This window comes from Mustela nivalis (assembly GCF_964662115.1).
Source record: "Mustela nivalis genome assembly, chromosome: 7".
Lineage (NCBI taxonomy): Eukaryota > Metazoa > Chordata > Mammalia > Carnivora > Mustelidae > Mustela > Mustela nivalis.
The window spans coordinates 108702615-108724047 of NC_139026.1; the positions used below are offsets into that span (position 1 = coordinate 108702615).

The following is a 21433-nucleotide window of genomic DNA, read 5'->3' on the forward strand; positions in this document are numbered from 1 at the left end:
GCTTTTCCCTGATATTCTTCACTACTTTCCCCTTCTCCCTCTTCCCAGGCAACCCTTGATTTATTACTATTCTTTTCTATTACTGTAATTAGTGTATATTTTCTAGAATTTCATATATATATGAAATCGTATTTACTTTTTTTGTCTAGCTCTTAGTGGAGTAGTATATAATTAGTCGCTGAGATTGTAGGATCTGGAGACAGTCCAGTTAATCTTAAATTCCTACTCTATTGCTTATTTTTATCTGTCTTTCCTAAGTGTCAGTTTCCCAGGTTGCCATGGGAAAGTGCAATTGTCCACAGGGAGGATGCAAGTGAAGAAGGTACAGTGCTTGAAGACAGAATTGGGAGGATTTTTAATATACTGTATATAGCGTTGGCAAGCTATATATACATGACCATATGCAGAAAGGTTCAGAAATCTAAGGATAGAATGAAGAAAACCATTTAATTTAGAAGTAAAGATTTATAAAATAAGTATGGCTAAAATAGAAAGGAGATGATAAGACACTGTGTTGGAAAGGATTGTTCAGACGGAGAAAAGACAAACCAGAATAGGGATGAATGATGAAAAAGAGATGATAGATGAGAGGTAATGCTATGCACGAAGAGTAGTTTTAGTAGGTATAGAAGAAAGAAAATGGTGGTTTCAGAAATAAGAATTTAAATGTTTGGAAATTTTTAGGTGGGCCTTTCCAGAATATAACAAGGTTACCATATATCATTTATTAGAATAGAGGAAAGTCAGAAGTGGAAAGTATTTATTGAGGGAGCATGGTAGAACTTGTGGTGAAGAATTATAAATGGAACTTACAAAGATTACTTCCCCAGTATCTGGTTTGGTGGGACGAGTGGTATTGAAATGGTTGATAGAAGTGTAGTTTAGCAGAATGAAACTTGGTTTATTTACATGTTTTCCCTTTCCAGCATAGTCCAAGATAATCTGTAAGTACATAATGATTTAACTATAGAGTCTCAAATGAGACTAATCTTGTAGGACAATTTTGCATAGTACTTAGCAGTGAGTACTACCATACACACGGTATTGGTTCTTAGACATCTTACAGCTTAGATGTAATATTAGATTTTCCCTGAGAGTTTTGGTGTTCTCTAAATATGAGTCATTACCCATGTTACCGGTTTTTTCTTTGTGGGTTGGTTAATCTACAGACAGCCAGGAAAAATAATATAGGACAAGTTCAAGATTAAGGATGTTTTATAGAAATATACTTGTATCTTAGATTTGCACTTTCAGTGTTACAGCTACCAGCCATATGTGACTGTGGAGCACTTGAAATATAGTAATCCAAATTGAGATATGATAAAAATATAAAAATTAGAATATGCTTTGAACTTTTAGGACTTAGTATGAAACAAAGAATATAAAATAAAATAGTTGATTATTTTTAATATGGATTATGGGTTTGAAATGATAATATTTTAGATAGGTTAAATAAGTTGTATTATTAAAATTGTATCTGTTTCTTTCTTATTTTGTAATAGAGCTCCTAGAAAGTTTAAAATTTCATATGTGGCTTATATATGACTCACATTATATTTCTATTGAAAAACACTGTCTTAAGATGAAAGAAATCCACCTCTCTGTTTTGTTATAATTGTATAACTGTTTGCTGAATTGTAAATCATTAGTGGAAAAGCAAAAAAAAAAAAGCACCCCCGAAAACAAAAACCCCAAATAAATTTGATGTATGAGTATGCTTAATGAAATTTGCTTCGAATGGATTTAAAAATAAGTACTGTCATTAGACTTACTTGATTTCATTAGATTTCTAATTATTTAAACATTCTGTTTAGTCAAAGCTGTTATTAAACTTGGGGGAGAGAGTTTACTGATGCCAGACTTTAGCTAACTAGTCTCTGGGCCTGAAAGTGGACCTTTGCTTTCCTTTGTGTGATTTCATAGTGCATTATGGGATTGTTGGTCTCAAAAGCATCATATTCTACCTCTAGTTTCTATTATGTGATACAGCGAGTGTCATGCTTGATGATGTTTATGGTTTTCTTTCTAATTTTAGATTTTCTAAATCAGTGTAGCATCACTGGGAACTTGTTAGAAAAACTAATTCCTGAGCCCCAAACCCACTGAATTAGAACTCAGGTGGCTGGGCCTGGGAATCTGTTTAAAGCCTCCAGTAGAAGTGGCAAAACTCAATTTCTTTATGACAGTTCTCAGTTTTGTCTCTTGATTCAGATCTATTTATCCTGGTATCATGGTATATTTAACTAATGTAAATTTTATTTTTATTACAAAAGTGCTCATAGGTTTTAGGATTTAATTTCTTAATAGCTATATTTATATTTAGAGTAGCATTTTATCATTCTAATGAAAGTTTACTATATAAATATCATTTGGGCAACTATACACAAGTATTTGGAAGAATTACGTTCCTTTCTTTTCATTTAATCAATTGTAAAAAATGTCACATTCTTAGGTGGATGCTCTCCGATTGCGTTTGGAAGAGAAGGAAACTATGTTGAATAAGAAGACAAAACAAATTCAGGATATGGCTGAGGAGAAGGGGACACAAGCTGGAGAGATACATGACCTCAAGGACATGCTGGATGTGAAAGAGAGGAAGGTTAATGTTCTTCAGAAGAAGGTAAAGTGCGGTGTTTTTTGGAATAGTTTGAGAAGAATATGTATTAACTCTTCTTTAAATATTTGGTAGAATTCCCCTGTGAAGCCATCTGGTCCTGGACTTTTGTCTGTTGGGAGATTTTTGATTCAGTTTCTTTGCTGGTAGTTGGTCTGCTCAAATTTCCTGTTTCTTCCTGTTTTAGTTTTGATCATTTAAAATCCTGAAATTTATTCATTTCTTCTAGGTTGTCCAATTTGTTGGCATGTAGGTTTCAGTAATATTCCTGTATAATTGTTTGTATTTTTGTGATGTTGTATTTCTCCTCTCTCATTTGTGATTTTATTTATTTGGGTCCTTTCTCTTTTCTTTTTGATGTGTCTGGTTAGGGGTTTATCAATTTTATTAATTTTTTCAAAGAATCAGCTCTTCCTAGTTTCACTGACCTGTTCTTTTTTTTTTTTTTTTTTTTTTTTAAAGTTTCTATTTCTGCTCTAATCTTTATTATTTCCTTCCTTTTGCTGGCCATAGGCTTTGTTTATTGGTCTTTTTCTAGTTCCTTTAGGTGTAAGTTTAGGTTGTTTATTTGAAGTTTCTTTTGCTTCTTGAGATAGGCCTGTATTGTGATAAACCTTACTCTTAGAACTGTTTTTGCTGCATCTCAGAGGTTTTGGACCATTGTGTTTTCATTTTCATTTGTTTCCATGTGCTTTTTAATATGTTCTTTGATTTCTTTCTTTTTTTTTTTTTTAAGATTTTATTTATTTATTTGACAGAGAGAGATCACAAGTAGGCAGAGGCAGGTGGGGGGAGAGAGAGAGAGGGAGAGAGAGAGAGGGGAAGCAGGCTCCCCGCTGAGCAGAAAGCCCGATTCGGGGATCGATCCCAGGACCCTGGGATCATGACCTGAGCTGAAGGCAGAGGCTTTAACCCACTGAGCCACCCAGGCGCCCCTCTTCTTTGATTTCTTAGTTGACTCATTCATTATTTAGTAGCATGTTGTTTGACCTCCATGTCTTTGTGATCTTTCCAGACTTTCTTGAGGTCGACTTCTTGTTTCATAGTGTTGTGGTTAGAAAAGGTGCATAGTATAACTTCAGTCATTTTGTATTTATTGAGGCCTGTTTTGTGACCTAGTACATGTTCTGTTCTGGAGAATGTTCCATGTGCACTTGAAAAGAATGTTTGTTCTGCTGTCTTAGGATGGAATGTTCTGAATAGATCTGATAAGTCCAGCTGGTCCAGTGTGTTATTCAATGCCATGCCTCCTTATTGATTTTCTGCTAAGATGAGCTGTCTGTTCATGTAAGTGGGGCATTAAAATTCCCTATTATTTTGTTATTTCCTTTATGTTTGTTACTAATTGTTCTTTATATTTGTGTGCTGGCATGTTGGGTACATAAATTCTTACAGTTGTTATATCTTGTTGAATTGTCCCCTTTATTATTATATAGTATGCTTGTCTCTCTTTATCAGTCCTTGAAATCTAGCTTGTCTGATAAAGTATTGGTATTCAGCTTCCTTTTGACACCCATTTGTGTGGTAATTGTTTCTCCATCTCCCCTTCACTTTCAATCTGGATGTGTCTTTAGGCCTAAAAAGAATCTCAGGGCGCCTGGATGGCTCAGTTGTTGAGTGTCTGCTTTTGGCTTGGGTCATGATCCCAAGGTCTTGGAATCGAGCCCCGAATCAGGCTCCCTGCCCTTTCCCCACTTCCCTTGCTTGTGTTCTCTCTCTTGCTATCTTTCTGTAAAATAAATAAATAAAATCTTTAAAAAACTAAAATAGGGGTACCTGGGTGGCTCAGTGGGTTATGCCTCTGCCTTCGGCTCAGGTCATGATCTCAGGGTCCTGGGATTGAGCCCCACATTGGGCTCCCTGCTCAGCAGGGAACCTGCTTCACCCTCTCTCTCTGCCTGCTTCTGCCTATCTGTGATCTCTCTCTGTCAAATAAATAAATTTTTTAAAAAACCTAAAAAAAAGATATAAAAGAAATAAAATGAGTCTTTTTGGATGTTGTTTTTTTAATCCATTCTGACACTCTCTTTTGATTGGAACATATAATCTATTTACATTCAGAGCAGTTATTGATAGGTGTGTAATTATTACTTGTTTTGTGGTTGTTCCTGGAGATTTCCTCTGATCCTGTCTTGTCTTTTCATGTTTTGCTGATTTGCTATAGTGCTGTATTTGGATTTCTTTCTCTTTATTTTTCGCAAGTTTATTAGTGGCTTTTGATATGGTTACCGTTGGGTTTGTATATAACCTCTTCTGCAAATATCAGTATATATATATGTGTGTGTGTGTGTGTGTGTGTGTGTAGACTTAAAAGATTTATTTATTTATTTTAGAGAGAGATTGTGAGCATGAGGGGTAGGGGCAGAGGGTGAGGGAGAGGGAGAATCTCAAGCAGACTCCCTGCTGAGCATGGAGCCTGATGCAGCGCTCCATCTGATGACCCTGAGATCACAACCTGAGCTGAAATAAGAGTTGGACACACAGCCAACTGAGCCACAGAGGCACTCCCAAATATCAGTCTGTATTAAGTTGATTGTCATTCAAGTTTGAACTCATTTTTTCTTCTTCTCCTCCCCATGTTTTAGGTATATGTAATTATATTTATATCCTTTTTATGTGAGTTCCTTGATGGATTTTTAGGGAAGTATTCATTTGTACTGGTTTTGTTTTTCCTACCTTTATTACTGTCATTTTTGGTCTCTCCTTTCCACTCAAAGAGTCCCCTTTAATACTTCTTGCAGGACTGGTTTAGTGGTCTTGAAATCCTTTAGTTTTTGTTTGTCTGGGAAACTCTCTCTCTCCTTCTATTCTGAATAATAGCCTTGTTGGATAGAGTATTCTTGGCTGCAGATTTTTCCCATTTAGCACTTTGAATAGATCATGTCACTGTCTTCTGACTTGCTCAGTTTCTGTTGAGAAATCTCCAACTAGCCTATGGGGTTTTCCCTTGTAAGTTATGACTCCTTTTGTCTTGCTGCCTTAAGACATTTTTTTTTTTAATCACTGTACTTTACAAATGTAATTACAGTATGTCTTGGTGTTAGCCTGCTGTTAATGATTTTGAGGGGAGTTCTTTTTGCCTCCTGGAGCTGGGTGTTTTTGTCCTTTCCCAGATGAAGGAGGTGTTCAGCTATCCATCTATCCTTCCTTCCTTCCTTCCTCTCTTTCTTTTTAAGATTTTAATTTATTTGTTTGACGAGAGATAGAGCGAGAGTGCGCGCTAACAATCGGGGAGCAGCAGGCAGAGGAAGAGGGAAAAACAAGCTTCCCACTGAACAAGGAGCCTGATATGGGGCTTGATCCCAGGACCCTGAGATCATGACCTGGGCAAAATGCAGACTTTAAACTGACTGAGTCATCCAGATGACCCTCAGCTATTATTTCTTGAAGTAAATATTCTGGCCCCTTTTCTCTCTTCTTCTTTTGGGACTTCGATACTATGAATGTTATTATGTTTGGTGGAGTCACTGAGTTCCCTAAATCTGTTCTTGTGTGGCATAATTCTTTTCTCTTGTTTGTTCAGCTTCATTGCTTATCATTACTTTGTCTTCTAGGTCATTAATTTGTTTCTCTGCTTCTTCCAGCCTGCTGGTCATTGCATCAAGCATGGTTCTAATTTCATTTATTACACTCTTTATCTCTTTTGATTCTTTTAAAATTCTTTTATCTCTGTGGTAAGGGTCTTACTGATGTGTTCTTTTCTCAAGGCCAGTGAGTATCCTTATGATTGGTGCTTTAAATTCTTCATCAGGTGTGTTCTTTATGTCTGTTTCACAAAGATCTCTGGCCATGGACTTATCTTATTCTTTCATTTGGGATAAATTCCTCTGTCTTCACATTTTATCTATGTCTCTGCCTTCTTCTGAGTGTTAGAAAAGACAGTTATATATCTTCCTGAAAGTAATGGCTTTACAAAGAAGAGGTCATGTATTTCCCAGGAAGAGACCTGTCAAGGAGTGTTTCCTATGTGTGCTACAGGTGCTCTGCTTTTGTGTTCTGGCTGCTCTGTCCTTCAGGCCAGTCATTTATAGGGGCTTTCCATGCCTGCTGTGGTCAGTGTTTGGTCCCTGGCCTGAATGTGACAAGTTTTTGCTAGGTGTGCTCTGGTCTGCTTGTGAAATGAGACTTGTCACCATCTCCACCATAACCGAGGCCCTGCAAAACTTTATGGTCTGGAGACATGGTATGGATGGGGGTTAATCCTGGTCTTCTGGGATAGGGTCCTGCTGCACTGGGACTGAGGCAGGTGTGACTGAGAAGGGCAGTTCCACTAGAGCCCAGTGGGGTAGGGCTTAATATAAGTTAAGCAGCCAGTGTGGGTGCTATGCTGTTTCCCACAGTTAGCTCTGTATGTATGCTGAGGGGCAATGGAAGGAAATGGTGTTGGCAAGCTCCATTGTTCCCAGAGATGTGTCTCTGTGAATGCTACCTCTCAGGGAAGTGCTCTGGGAAGTGTGATCTCCCCACTCTGTACCCCAGATGCTCTTCAGATCGTTGTTTCTACACTGTCTGCCCTCAGGTTTTTTGCCTGCCATCTCTCCAGGAGCAGTTCAGTGCCCTCCAGACTCTATTCCAGCCAAGCCTGCTGACCTTTAAAACTCCAGGCTTTAAAACTCCACTGCTTGGAAGAACTCATGAAATATACCTCCTCTCTTTTTACAAGTCAGTGACTTTGGAAAAATACTCTCCTTGTGCTTTCCCTTGTGCTCCTTTCTTTCTCTCTCACCTTTCTCTGACCACACCTTCCTCCCTCTGCAAAGATCTTTGTCTCCCCCAAACCATGTCTTCATACTGCCTGCCTTCTCCCATGTGGCCTCTTCTCTCCCTTTAGTTGTAGAGTTTGTTCTGTCAGTCATCAGGTTGATTTCTGGGGTATGTAGGATGATTTGATAGTTATCTAGTTGTGTTTGTGGGACAAAGCGAGACTAGGGTCCTCCTACTCTGCTGCCATCTTCCTGCTTCATACCCCAAGGTTTAAATTTTTATTTAATTATTGGTTGCTCTAGAATTCCTTTGAAAATATTTCAAGAAAAATCATAGGTGCTATGTTTCCTAAGTTCCTGCTTATTAATTATGTGTTAATATATTGTCTTTTTATATTTTATAATTATTTCAAAGATATGAAGAATATAGAGAATAATAAAATAAATAATGGTAATTATTCAGCTTAAGAAGTAAAATTTCAGGGGCGCCTGGGTGGCTTAGTCAGTTAAGTGTCTGCCTTCTTCTCACATCATGATCACAGGGTCCTAGGATTGAGCCCCGTGTCGAGTTCCCTGCTTGGTGGAGAACCTGCTTCGTCCTCTCCCGCTGCCTGCCACTCTGCCTACTTGTGTTCTCTATTTCTCTGTCAAACAAACAAACACATACATACATACATTATTGGAAAAAAAAAAGAGGAAAATTTCAAATATAGTTGATGTTCCTTGGCATATCTTCACTTGATTAGGTACTATTGTCCTCCATTTGTCCCAGAGTTGAACATTTAATTTTGATGTTTATGCATGCCCCCATATATTAGATCAGGATACATGGTTTTATACTTTTATAACCTATGTATCTATTAATGAAACATATATAATATGAGGAAGTATACCTTACAAATAAATATGATAAGTATTTATCTGAATGTAATCAGGGGAATGTAAAATAAGACCAGATTTAGAAACAACTTTTTACCTATCCTTTTACGCTATGTTGTCAAAAATTAGAGGTCTGTGACAGTATCAAATGTTCATAAATACGGCAACTGGATTTCTTGAACAGTGCTGTTGGATTTTTAAATTGATACAATTGCTTTGGAAAGTAGTTATGAAATTAAACATAAGCATACCCTCCCTGATACAGACACCTTAGATGAACTCCAGGGTATGTGTAGGAATGTTCATAGTAGCCTTGTTTGGCTGTAGAAAAACAAAACAAAACAGAACCGAGGAAACATTATACAAAAGTTCATTAAGAGAAGAGTGTGTAGGTAAATTTGATATACTCACTCAATAGAACCTGTTATTTTAAGGGAAATTAATGTTTCTGATTAAAAATTCAGCAAAGTAATTTCTTCTAGGTGAAGGGAGATAAGGAGGAATATATAAGGAATATATAATATATAAGGAATATATAAGTTAATGAGTTTGTGTATATTTATTATACTTCACAACATATATATATATTAAATAGTATTTAATATATTAAATAGTATTTAATATATTAAATAGTATTTAATATATTTATATATTATAGTATATTATTATATACTATTATATAGTATATTATATTATTTATATTAATATAGTATATTAAATACTATTTAATATAATTTAAAATAACTGGAGGCAGATTAAGTTTTGTTAAATTTGCATGGTACATTGGTGTTTATTATTATGTCTTTTATATATTTTCCTCTGTTTGAATATTAATTTAAAAATTGCTTAGAATAAAAGCCTCCAAATATATGCATATTAGTATTTTCTTTGAAAAAGAACTTTTCATATATTTCAGTTTAAATTTGTTCCTAATTTTATAGTTATAAAATTAGAATCACTTTTCCCTAGAAGTTCATTTATACATTTTGAAACAATGTCTGATACAGATGTAGGGTCTTACTTGATAACGTTTAACTGCCTGATTAAGATTTTTCATTTAAATTCTCTGTTAAAAGGGTTTATTTAGCTTATGGTCAAGTATGTCCAATTATAATGAACTGATGACTTAGACAGTTTGACCCACTTTCCTCGAACCAGAATTTAGCTATTTATAGTATTTGCTGATTGAGATGAACTTGGGGCTGTATTGAACAAGTATAATCCTCCTCCAGCAGGATGACTTTTTAGATATTGGGAACTTGCTGTTTGACAGCCCTCAAATCTTACTTTTCTAGATGGTATATTTCTGTTCCTCCCAGTGTTCTCATTTGCCCTGGTTAATTTTTCTGATTGCAGTTATTTGTCTCAACTCATTTTTCTCCTGTACTTTAACAGTTGGAACTTTGGATCTAATTGCAAGAGAGATTAGAACATTATTGATATTCTTGGTCCTAACTGGTATGATATTGGGCAACTCACTGAAACTGGCTAACCTCCAGTTTTTGTTTTTGTTTTTTTTTAAACTATAAACAGTATAATAGTTATGTCAGGAGGTTTTTGTTAAATGATGTCATGTGTAGGAAAATACCTTGGAACCTGTAGAGTGTTGCATACTGTGGATATAAGGTATATATATATATATATATATATAAATAAATAAATTTTATTATTTTTTTAAAAGATTTTTGTTTATTTGAGAGAGAGAGCATGTGCACATGAGTTGAGGGAGGGGCAGAGAGAGTGGGACAAGCAGACTCCTCGCTGATCAGGGAGCCCTCTGCCAGTTTCGTTCCTGGAATCCTGACATCATGACCTGAGCTGAAGGCACGCTTAATCGACTGCGCCACCTAGGCGCTCCTTGATATTGTTTATTCTTACTAAATTTTACTTTGCTTGATTCAGCCAATTAATCTTTGAGGATCTTTAACTTTATGCCTTCTACCCATTTATTCTTTATACTTTCATATAAGTGATAAAAAGTTGAATAGACTAGAAAAGGCTTTTGTGATATATTTTACCTCTTTCAGATTGATAATTTATTGAAATAGTTCTCAAAGCTCTTTTTGTTGTCTGTAGATTTTTTTTTCTTATAGGCTCAGTTTGTTTTCAGTTCTAGCCTTTTTAAAAAATTCTTATTTCTCAGTGTTCTTCATTTAGACCATTACAAACCTGTCTTAAAAATCTGAGTCAGTTGTAGAGATCACTGTGTAATTCTTTCTTACAGCAATGCCTGGATTATGAGTCAGTGATATACTCAGCTGTTTTTGGCTTTTTCAGAACAACTACCCACACATTTTCCTAGCTTTCTAAGCAATGTATATATTTATATACACTGGAGTGTTGTTTGGTCTTTCTCCTTTTTCTCCCTTACTGAGTACATTTCTAGTTGCATAGTCAGACTGTGTTTTGTGGCTTCCCCATCTTCCTAAACTGCATTTTTTCATTCATTCAGTACCTTCTGCTATATAGTAGGCACTGTGCTAAGTACAAAGACAAATGAGATGTGGTTTCTGCTCTCAAAGTCTTAGATTTCTGGGAGTTAAGAAGTGATGATATACATGGTGTACAGTGAGGTACAAAGCAAGAACTTTTCGATTTGAACGTGTGTGAAAGGAGCTAAGTCTTGAAATTGAATGAACTTTTGCCGGGTAGATGGGGAAGGATTGAGACATCCCAAGCCAAGAGAGCACTGTGAATGAAAACTTGGAATTCCTTTCCCAAATGTCATGCCTTGGAATTCTGCCTTTGCTTTTTAAACATTTTGTAATAGGAATTCTTAAAAGTTTCTGGTAGAGCTCTGTCTGTGAATGCCTTTTCTTTCTTATTATTAACTCTCTTATTACTTAGTCTCTGGGAAAATTATTCCCAGTAGTTGTATAATGTGGAAGTTTTCAGTGAATATGCTCATCTTTATTTTCCTTTCAGTGAGTATACTCATCTTTATTAAATTTATTTAGGAAACTAATAAAGAGAATTCAGCTTTTCTTTTCTCTGGCCCTGAAGATTTTCTTTCAAAAACTGAAAATTTATCTGCAGTGGGGTATTAAGATAACCTTTCAGTTAGAACTTAAGGTATTCCTGGGGAGATGGCTTAATTCTGCACACACTTAACCAACTTTGTTTCTTGATTCAGACTTAAGCCATAAGGAAGAAGGATAGGTTAACTCTATTTTCATCCTTTTCTTATTTTTCTGACATCAGAGTTCTATAATCATTTTTTCCACAAATATTTATTATTATATGTTTAAGTAATATTTAAGGAGGAATACCAGGAAACATATTACTTTGGGTATACTGGATATGCATTTTTTAAAAATTATTGTTTTTTGAGAATAGTAGCAGCCATGATAATTGCTAGATTTTAAGTCACGTACTCTGCACTGTTTATGGCTCTCTTTTGGCCACTGCTGCCCACCCACAATCTCCTCAGTAGTCTCTAGGCAGGGTATGTATTTGTATGCACTGGGATAACCCTGTGCTCAGAAAACAAAAATGGGACCAGAGCAGATGGCCAAGCATGCTGTACAATGGGATTAGCATTGGGCTCCTCCTTCCCAGGATTCTCCCCTATGGTTTTAAGTAGTTTCGTGTTACAGTAAATTTCTTATCTTTATAATAAATCACTGACCTGGAAAATGTAATTGAGCATTTGAATCTTAGCTTCATTCAAAAATCTGTGTTAAAATTGTACAGCTTCTTGCTTGATTGATTATAAATGATAATGTAGCTTGGAGTTTAATTTGCTGATGCAGATGTTACCATCAGTCCCTTCTATGCTTCTGTAACTTATGTTGATTTTGCCTTGCTTACTTCTCCAGTTTCCTAGGTTTGGGTATTTAGAGTTTAGATTTAACAGTAGCAGAAAGCTGATTGATATAAGAATTAGAAGGTTGCAGTTGGTTTGTTAGTTTGGTCCCAGATTGGTTCTTAAAAGTCTCTTCTGGTATTTTGTTTTTGGTAGGAAGGCAGAAAGAGTACGTTTTTTATATATCCTATTTGTTTTCTGTGAGTCTTGGTTTAGATAGTGTTATTTTCTTCACTTTTTCCATATCATAAGATGGAAAGGAAACTATGTTTTATCACTAAAAAAAAAGTACTTAGTAATTTTACTCAGAAAATTAATATAAAATTGTTATATTTTATTTTTAATAAGGATTAATTGCATTGTTTTCTCAGTTATTTTTAAGTCACAACCCAGCTATTAATGAAGTTAAAAAGAAGAGCAAATCAGTCTCTAATCAAATATTAAGTTGGAAGTTTAGTATATTTAGGCATTAGAATTTTCTATTTTCATTCTTTTACTTATTTTTTAATATAATACAGTTTAATTAAATTTTTTTGTTTCTGGAGAATATGTACAGCTAAATTCTTAAAATGTTTTGTCAAAAGCCAGAATGTGTAGTAGATAAAGTCTGATTGATGATGGTATTTTTATTGGGAATATACTCCGTATAGATTTACTTTGCTTCATATAATCTTTCCTATCTCGTTCCCGCCACCCCCTCCTTTTCAAATAAACCTCAAGGAGATTAATAGCTGAATTTGGACAGTCTGATTTAAGTTCTAGTTTGTCAACAGGTAACTTTTTAAATGATGTTCGTTTTATACTATTGACATTTTGTAATGAGTGATGAGTTATTCCCTAAGAAAAGTTGACCTTTTTATAAATTGCCTTAATTATGATAGATTCCTGCTCACCATCCTTTATACTTCCAGAACATATCTCTCCAAAAAATAAAAGCAATAAAACAAACACAACACCCCTTGTCTCTACATCTGATAATCTAGAAACCAGAAACTTCAGTTATGTGTGATTAAAGCAACAATAGCAATAGCACTGCTTTCTAGTAGATGGAGAAAAACCTACTGCTACATAATGAACTATTTCTAAAGCTTAGTAGCTTAAACAACCATTTTTGAATGCTCACTTATTTGTGAGTCATGAATTCAGGAAAGGCTCTCTTGGGTAGTTTGTCCCTGATTTGTTTGATGACAGCTGGGGGTGTCAGCAGTTGTATGATCCACTGCCAGGCTGTGGATCACTTTTCACTTGCATACATTCGTCTAGGTATTCCTTGGCCTCTGGCTACATGGCTGCATGGTGTGTTTTGCCTCAGGGCTTCTGCATATGTCCTGGGTATCCCACAGCATGATGAGAGTCGTCACACTTCTTATGTGGCACCTAACTCCACAGTCATAAATGTTAGAAGCAGAAGGTGCCTGACAAGTTAAGATTTATGCTATGAATGGGTTTAGAAGTGACAGAGGACTCCTTTTGCTATATTCTGTTTGTTATAGTTACAGGATTTATCTTGATTCAGGGGGTTCAGGAAACAGACTTCACTTCTTAATGGAGCTGTGGCAAACCACATTGCAGAGGAGCCTGTAAGTTGGGAGGTATTATGGTGGACATATTTGGAAAAAAACACCTACTCCAGTTCAATAAAAATACTGAATAAAAGAATAAGATTATGAATCTTTATTCAGTCATCCACTGTTCATCCACTGTTCATCCACAGTCATCCACTGTTCCCAAAACAAGTCACCTGAAATCAGAAGGAATTCTGAACAGTCTGTGATTGTTTTACCCAATTCAGGAATTATCACAGGGTATAAAAATATAAAAAAAGAGTACAAAGGAATAAAAGGGAAAGAAAGGATACAAAGGAGAGACTAACAGAAGGTGAATTAATGCTCTTTTATTTTAGAGATTCACCTTAGGTAAGAAGCACAACTGTCTAGATGAAAACTTTGTGTATTAGTGCTCTCAGATGGAAGAGACTGCCATCTACAAGATAATTGGACTGAGTATGTGCATAGATTCAAAATAATTTGAAAGTCTTTAAAGAAGAGAGAAACTTGGCTAAGTTTGTGTGTGTGTGTGTGTGTGTGTGTGTGTGTGTGTGTGTGTGTGTTATTTGGGGAATAAAACAGGATAAATCTTAGGCTTAAGATTTTTTTTTTTAATTTTTTATTTTTTATAAACATATATTTTTATCCCCAGGGGTACAGATAGGCTTAAGATTTTTAAGTTAGCATTAGAGGTTAAATTTTTATTTTTCCTAATTGAGCTATTATTCACCTATCATTGAATTTACCATTTTAAGCTGTAGAACTCATTGTTTTGTGTATACTTACAAGTTTGTACGACCCTCACCACTATTCAATTCCAGAACATTTTCAAGAAGAATCCCATACCTGTTAGCACTCACAACTCCTTGTCCTCTGGCAGCCTCTCATCTCCTTTTTATCTCTGTGAATTTGCTTTTTCTGACATTTCGTATAAATATAATTGTATAATATGCAGTATTTTGGATCTGGCTGTTTTTTTTTTTTAATTTTTTAAAAATTTCTTTTCAGCATAACAGAATTCATTGTTTATGCACCACACCCAGTGCTCCATGCATTATGTGCCCTCCATAATACCTACCACCTGGCTTCCCCAACCTCCCACCCCCTGCCCCTTCAAAACCCTCAGATTGTTTTTCAGAGTCCATAGTCTCTCATGGTTCATCTCCCTTTCCAATTTCCCTCAACTCCCTTCTCCTCTCCATCTCCCCATGTCCTCCATGTTATTTGTTATGCTCCACAAATAAGTGAAACCATATGATAATTGACTCTCTCTGCTTGACTTATTTCACTCAGCATAGTCTCTTCCAATTCTGTCCATGGTGCTACAAAAGTTGGGTATTCATTCTTTCTGATGGAGGCATAATACTCCATAGTGTATATGGACCACATCTTCCTTATCCATTCGTCCGTTGAAGGGTATCTTGGTTCTTTCCACGGTTTGGCGATGATGGCCATTGCTGCTATAAACATTGGGGTACAGATGGCCCTTCTTTTCACTCCATCAGTATCTTTGGGGTAAATACCCAGTAGTGCAATTGCAGGGTCATAGAGAAGCTCTATTTTTAATTTCTTAAGGAATCTCCACACTGTTCTCCAAAGAGGCTGAACCAACTTGCATTCCCACCAACAGTATAAGAGGGTTCCCCTTTCTCCACATCCTCTCCAACACACATTGTTTCCTGTCTTGCTGATTTTGGCCGTTCTAACTGGTGTAAGGTGGTATCTCAATGTGGTTTTAATTTGAATCTCCCTGATGGCTAGTGATGATGAACATTTTTTCATGTGTCTGATAGCCATTTGTAGGTCTTCATTGGAGAAGTGTCTGTTCATGTCTTCTGCCCATTTTTTGACATGATTATCTGTTTTGTGTATGTTGAGTTTGAGAAGTTCTTTATAGGTCCTGGATATCAACCTTTTGTCTGTACTGTCATTTGGAAATATCTTCTCCTTCCATGGGTTGCCTCTTTGTTTTGTTGACTGTTTCCTTTGCTGTGCAGAAGCTTTTTATCATGGTGAAGTCCCATTTTCACTTTTGTTTCCTTTGCCTTTGTAGACATATCTTGAAAGAAGTTGCTGTGGCTGATATTGACGAGGTTACTGCTTATATTCTCCTCTAGGATTCTGATGGATTCCTGTCTCACGTTGAGGTCTTTTATCCATTTCGAGTTTATCTTTGTGTATGGTGTAAGAGAATGGTCACTTTTCATTCTTCTACATATAGCTGTCCAATTTTCCCAGCACTGTTTATTGAAGAGACAGTCTTTTTTCCACTGTATATTTTTTCCTGCTTTGTCAATTATTTGACCATAGAGTTGAGGGTCCATATCTGGGCTCTCTACTCTCTTCCACTGGTCTGTGTGTCTGTTTTTATTGTCTGGCTGTTTTTTAAACAATGTTTTCAAGGTTAACTCATGTTGTAATTCTTCACTTAAGTATCAGTACTTCTTTCCTTTTTACGTCTGAATAATATTCCATTAGGATGAATATTTCGTGTATCCATTCATCAGTTTATGGACGTTTGGATTGTTTATAGTTTCTGCCTATTATGAATAATGATTTATGAACATTGATGTATAAGTGTTTGTATGAACTTGTATGTTTTCATTTCTCTTATATATATATCTGAGAATGGAATTGATGTTAATGTCACGGTTTTTTGAGGAACTGCCAAACTGTTTCTAAAGCAGCTCTATGACATTCCTATCAACATGTGTTATTTTTCTTTTTAAAATAATCATTCTTATGGGTATTGCATTGGTACCTTTTGTGGTTTCATTTGCATTTCCATAATGACTGATAATGTTGAACACCTTTTCATGTACTTGGCCATTTGTATATCTTCTTTGGAGAAATGCCTGTTGATGTTTTTTTGGTTTATTTTTCAGTTATTTGTCTTTTTATGATTGAGTTCTGTAAAGTCTTTATATATTGGAGACTCCACCCATATCAGGTAAGGGATTTGTAGATATTTCTCCCAGTCTGTGGGTAATCTTTTCATTTACTTGATAGCATACTCTGGTGCACAGTATTTTATTTATTTATTTATTTTTAGATTTTATTTATTTATTGACAGAGATCACAAGTAGGCAGAGAGGCAGGCAAAGAGAGAGGTGGGGGAAGCAGCCCCTAATGCGGGACTCCATCCCAGGACCCTGAGATCATGACCTGAGCAGAATGCAGAGGCTTTAACCCACTGAGCCCCCCAGGCGCCCCTGCATGAGAGTTTTAAATTTTGATTAGGGCCAGTTTATCTTTTTATCCTTTGTTGCTTTTGCTTTTGGTGTCATGTCAAATAAACACATTGCCTAATTGAAGGCCACAAAGATTTCCTCCCACATTTTCTTCCATGAGTTTTGTAGTTTTAGGTGTTTGTATTTAGGTCTTTGATCCATTCTAAGTTAATTTTTGGTGTAAGGTAGGGGTCAACTTCATTATTTTGTATGTGGGTATCCAGTTGTCCCAATACCATTTGTTGAAAAGACAAATCTTTCCTCATCGAATAGTCTTAAGACTCTTGCTAAAACTCAGCTGCTTATGGACATGTGTGCTCATTTCTGAACTCTTAATTCTAGTCCATTGATATATATGCCTCTCCATGTGTCGTACTACCCTGTCTTTTTTTTTTTTTTTTAAAGATTTTATTTATTTATTTGACAGACAGAGATCACAAGTAGGCAGAGAGGCAGACAGAGAGATGGGGAAGTTGGCTCCCTGCTGAGCAGAAAGCCTGATGTGGGGCTCAATCCCAGGACCCTGGGTTCATGATCTGAGCTGAAGGCAGAGGCTTTAACCCACTGAGCCACGCAGGCACCCCCGAACTACCCTGTCTTGATCACTGTAGAATTTTGTAGGTTTGGATATTGGGAAATTATCTATTTTCGTTTTCAAGGTTTTTTTTGTGGGGGTAGGATGGGTCTCTTATAATTCCATATGAATTTTGAGATCAGTGTGTCCATTTCTGTAAAAAAGGCATTTAGAATTCTGGTAGGGATTGTCTTGAAACTTTTCACCAATTTGGGGAGTATTGCCATATTAACAATATCAAGTTTTTCAGTTAATGGACATGGGGTCTTTTGCCTTCTTTAGGTTGTCATTAATTTTCTTTATCAGTGTTCTGTAGTTTTCAGTTGTTAAGTCTCGAACTTCTTTACATTTATTCTTGAATATTTTATTCTTTTTGATGCTACTGTACATGGAATTGTTTTCTTCATTTCATTTTCAGATTATTATTTTTATAATTAGATATATACTATATATATTTAGATATATACAACTGATTTTTTGTTTACTGATTTTGTATTTTCAACTTTGCTATACTTGTTTATTAGCTTCTAATAGTGTTTGAGTGGATTTTTAAGTATTCTGTATATAAGATCATGCCATCTGCAAAGAGGTAGTTGTACTTCTTTTTTTCCAGTGTGGCTGTCTTTTATTATTATTTTTTTTCTTCCCTAATTGCTATTCCAAAATGTCCGGTACAGTGATGAATAGAGGTAGTGAAAGCCTATATCCTTATCTTTTACTTAAAGTTTTATTTTATTTTATTTTAATTTTAAGAGACCTGTACACCCAGCATGGGGCTGAGTGAGACCAAAACTTGCATACTCTACTAGCCAGGCACTGCCCCCCTCTCCCCTCCACCATTTTGTTTTTTATCTTAGGAGAAAGGCTTTCATTTTTCACCACTAAGTGTGATGTTAAGTGTGGGTTTTTCATAGATAACCTTTATTAGGTTGAGGAAGTTTCCTTTTGTTCCTAGATTATTGAGTATTTTTATCATGAAAAGGTGTTGTACTTTGTCAAATGGCTTTTCTACATTTATTGAGATGATCATGTGATTTTTGTTCTTTATTCTATTAATAGGGTACATTATATTGATTGATTTTTTTTGTATGTTGAACTACTCTTGCATTCCTCGGGTAGGGATGAGTGTTTTTACAATGCCTTGCAGTTTTCATCTGGAGGAATGTGGAAGCTTGTTCTATCAACATTAGCATTTGGCAATAGGAACATACCTGAGAGAACATAGCCTTTGGATAAATGCCTTATTTTTTATTTTCTTTTTTTCAAAGGTTTTATTTATTTCACAGAGAGAGATAGACAGGGAGCGCAAGTAGGGGGAATGGGAGAGGGAGAAGCAGTTCCCCCTGAGGGAACCCAACGTGGATCTCAATCCCAGGACCCTGGGATCATGACCTGAGCCAAAGGCAGACAATGACTGAGCCACCCAGGTGCCCGTAAATGCCTTATTTTTAAGTGCTAAGGTATAATATAAGTAAGAACCATTCAAAGACTTATATTGTAATGCTTATACAATAGAGAAGTAGTTTTGACCCTTAATTAAAATATAATTTCCTTGGACTTTAAACTATATTTGAATAGTTATTAAGTAACTTGAGGATTTACATTTATCTGGATCCATTTTCTATTGATAGAATGCCATATAAATATTCTGAGTCTTGCAAGTTCTAGTTCAGAGTGCTCTGATTTCTGCTTTGATTGAGCACATGTTTTAAACTTGAAAATGGTAATTAGCAAGCAAATATGAAAGGGTCAGATCCCTGTTGTGATAAAGGTTGTTCTGAGAGGTCTCTCAGGAGACCTCATAGCAGGAAATTGTTAGAGTAATAAATACATATAAGTATCTGGAAAGGGACAAAGGAGTAAAAAAAAATACTGCTCAAAGTTTTGAAGCACAGTCAGTATTTTCTTCTGCTTAAAAACTGCTTCTAGGGGCGCCTGGGTGGCTCAGTGGGTTAAGCCGCTGCCTTCGGCTCAGGTCATGATCTCAGGGTCCTGGGATTGAGTCCCGCGTCGGGCTCTCTGCTCAGCGGGGAGCCTGCTTCCCTCTCTCTCTCTCTGCCTGCCTCTCCATCTACTTGTGATTTCTCTCTGTCAAATAAATAAATAAAATCTTAAAAAAAAAAAAACTGCTTCTAATTTGACATGAATTAACTTGCATTGCATTCTCACCTGTGGGAATGGCCATTTGGATAAATGCCCAGGTACCTGTCAACTCTGGTTACGAAGTTGAAATAATTAGCCACCTGAAGAAGTTATTAAATCAGACTTCGATGGAGTAGCTTTTCCGCTGTTTCTTCTTTCTGCTACACCAGTATGTGCCCCCTAACCAGAATATAGCTTCAAATGTCAGACATGTATTTTGTCTTTATCTGTTTCATCTTCCTGTAATTGCCAGACCTACTTTTTTCTCCTAACCCTTTTTTCCCTAGAGGAATTTTTTTGGATTAGAAAATTCAGGGGTGCCTGGGTGGCTCAGTCAGTTAAGCATCTGCCTTTGGCTCAGATTATGATCCCCAGGTTCCTGAGATTGAGCCCCCATTGGGCTCCCTGCTCAGCGGGAGGTTGCTTCTCACTTTCCCTCTGCTGCTCCCTGTGCCTGTGTGCTCGCTCTGTCAGATGAATCAATAATATCTTAAAAAGAAAGAAATTCTTCCAAATCTACCAAAGAAAATATACTAAAGTTGATAAGATCCTTAGGTTTCTGTTATATATAGACAAAGGACTGTTGTTTGGATCCATTTTCCCTGTGTCTTACCCAGGCCAGACTCTTATTTTAGACACAGTGAATTTGGTAACACAGTATTTTTATAAAGTAGCTAAGTGAGCAATTTTCAATGAAGTGGCTGTTGATTTTAAATGACATTCTGGGTATTTGAAAAGAATGCCACTGATGAATGATATTTAACTTCCCCTACCCTTTTGACAATCTGATGAAAACTGTGGGCTCTCTCCATATAAAAATGTATATAGCTTATTTATGTGGACTTGGACATCATACACCCTGCTGTCCGTGAGCTTCTGATTAAAAATGAAACAAAAATTATTTGTTTCACTGTGAAACAAACAAGTTTGTAAGAAGGGCCCCTGGGTTTTACAAAGCCATTAAATTATGTGTGCGGTTCAAATACAAGATACATTGTTCAAATACAAATAATTTCATGTTAACTGTAATTTAACTACAAAGTGTATAGCTGCTGGGTATAATGGATACTATGATGAGTGACACAGAGTGCCTCCTCCACCACCACCTCTCTCCCACCCCGCCAGGGGGTTGAGGATGTATTCACCCCAGTGCTGGAAGTGCTGTTGACATAGTCTTTAGTTGTTAGCTCCTGTGGAGATTGCCTGGGTGAGAGACGTCCCTTGCATAAGAGCATACCACTTTCCTTTGAAATCCCAATAATTGATCTCTATAGGATACAGGGGATTGAATTCATTGCCCTGACTTGAGACAGCTCTTAAAGATCATCCTGATTCAGAGCTCCTCAAGGATTTGTCTGCATCCTTTGGAACTTGGTGGCAGCTGATTTTTTCCCTCTGCACAATCCTGTTCTACCCCAACCTCCTTCTTTTCCGCTAGTAGTGATCCCAAAAGCACCCTTTAATATACTTCTTGCATAGTAAAATCTGTCTCAAGGTCTGCTTCCTGAGAAACCCAGCCTTGTCACACTGGTATTGAGTAGTAGTACAAGTTAGCTTACTTCAGGCCATAAAATTAGGCTTGGCTGAAATAAAAGTTTAGTGAGATGAACTTGAATTTAGACTCAAAATACGTGAAGCATCTCAGTATTACTTTTAGCCTTATATTTTCAATGGTTTTTGGAAATCTGGCTTCTTTGAATTCATTGGTGGTTTCCCAGTCTTACTTTAGCTTTGTAGAAACCCCGCAAAGTCTCTAATAGCTTGATTTGTTTGGTCCCACAGCATGAAACTGTGAAAGGTATATGTTATATGAAGGGTTACTTACGTGTCCTGCAGAAATCCCTGGAGATTTCCCATGTTGATAAGTACATATGATAAGAGAACTCCTCTTGTCATAATCCTAATCATGTTACTTATCACAAATCCTAAGATTTCTTTC

The 21433-nt window shown here is 36.2% G+C and overlaps 1 protein-coding gene across 21 annotated transcripts in view; it reads left to right on the plus strand.

Moving 5' to 3' along the window:
• Window positions 1-21433, plus strand: part of ERC1 (ELKS/RAB6-interacting/CAST family member 1) — a 550222-nt gene that overhangs the window by 142424 nt on the left and 386365 nt on the right. For all 21 annotated transcript variants that reach the window (XR_014313630.1, XR_014313631.1, XR_014313632.1 and 18 more), the window contains one exon: window positions 2453-2620. Coding sequence is in view for 15 of the 21 variants with exons in the window: in XM_082738040.1 (XP_082594166.1) it covers window positions 2453-2620 (168 nt within the window). In the remaining 6 variants the exon portion in view is untranslated. The remainder of the gene's footprint in view (window positions 1-2452; window positions 2621-21433) is intronic.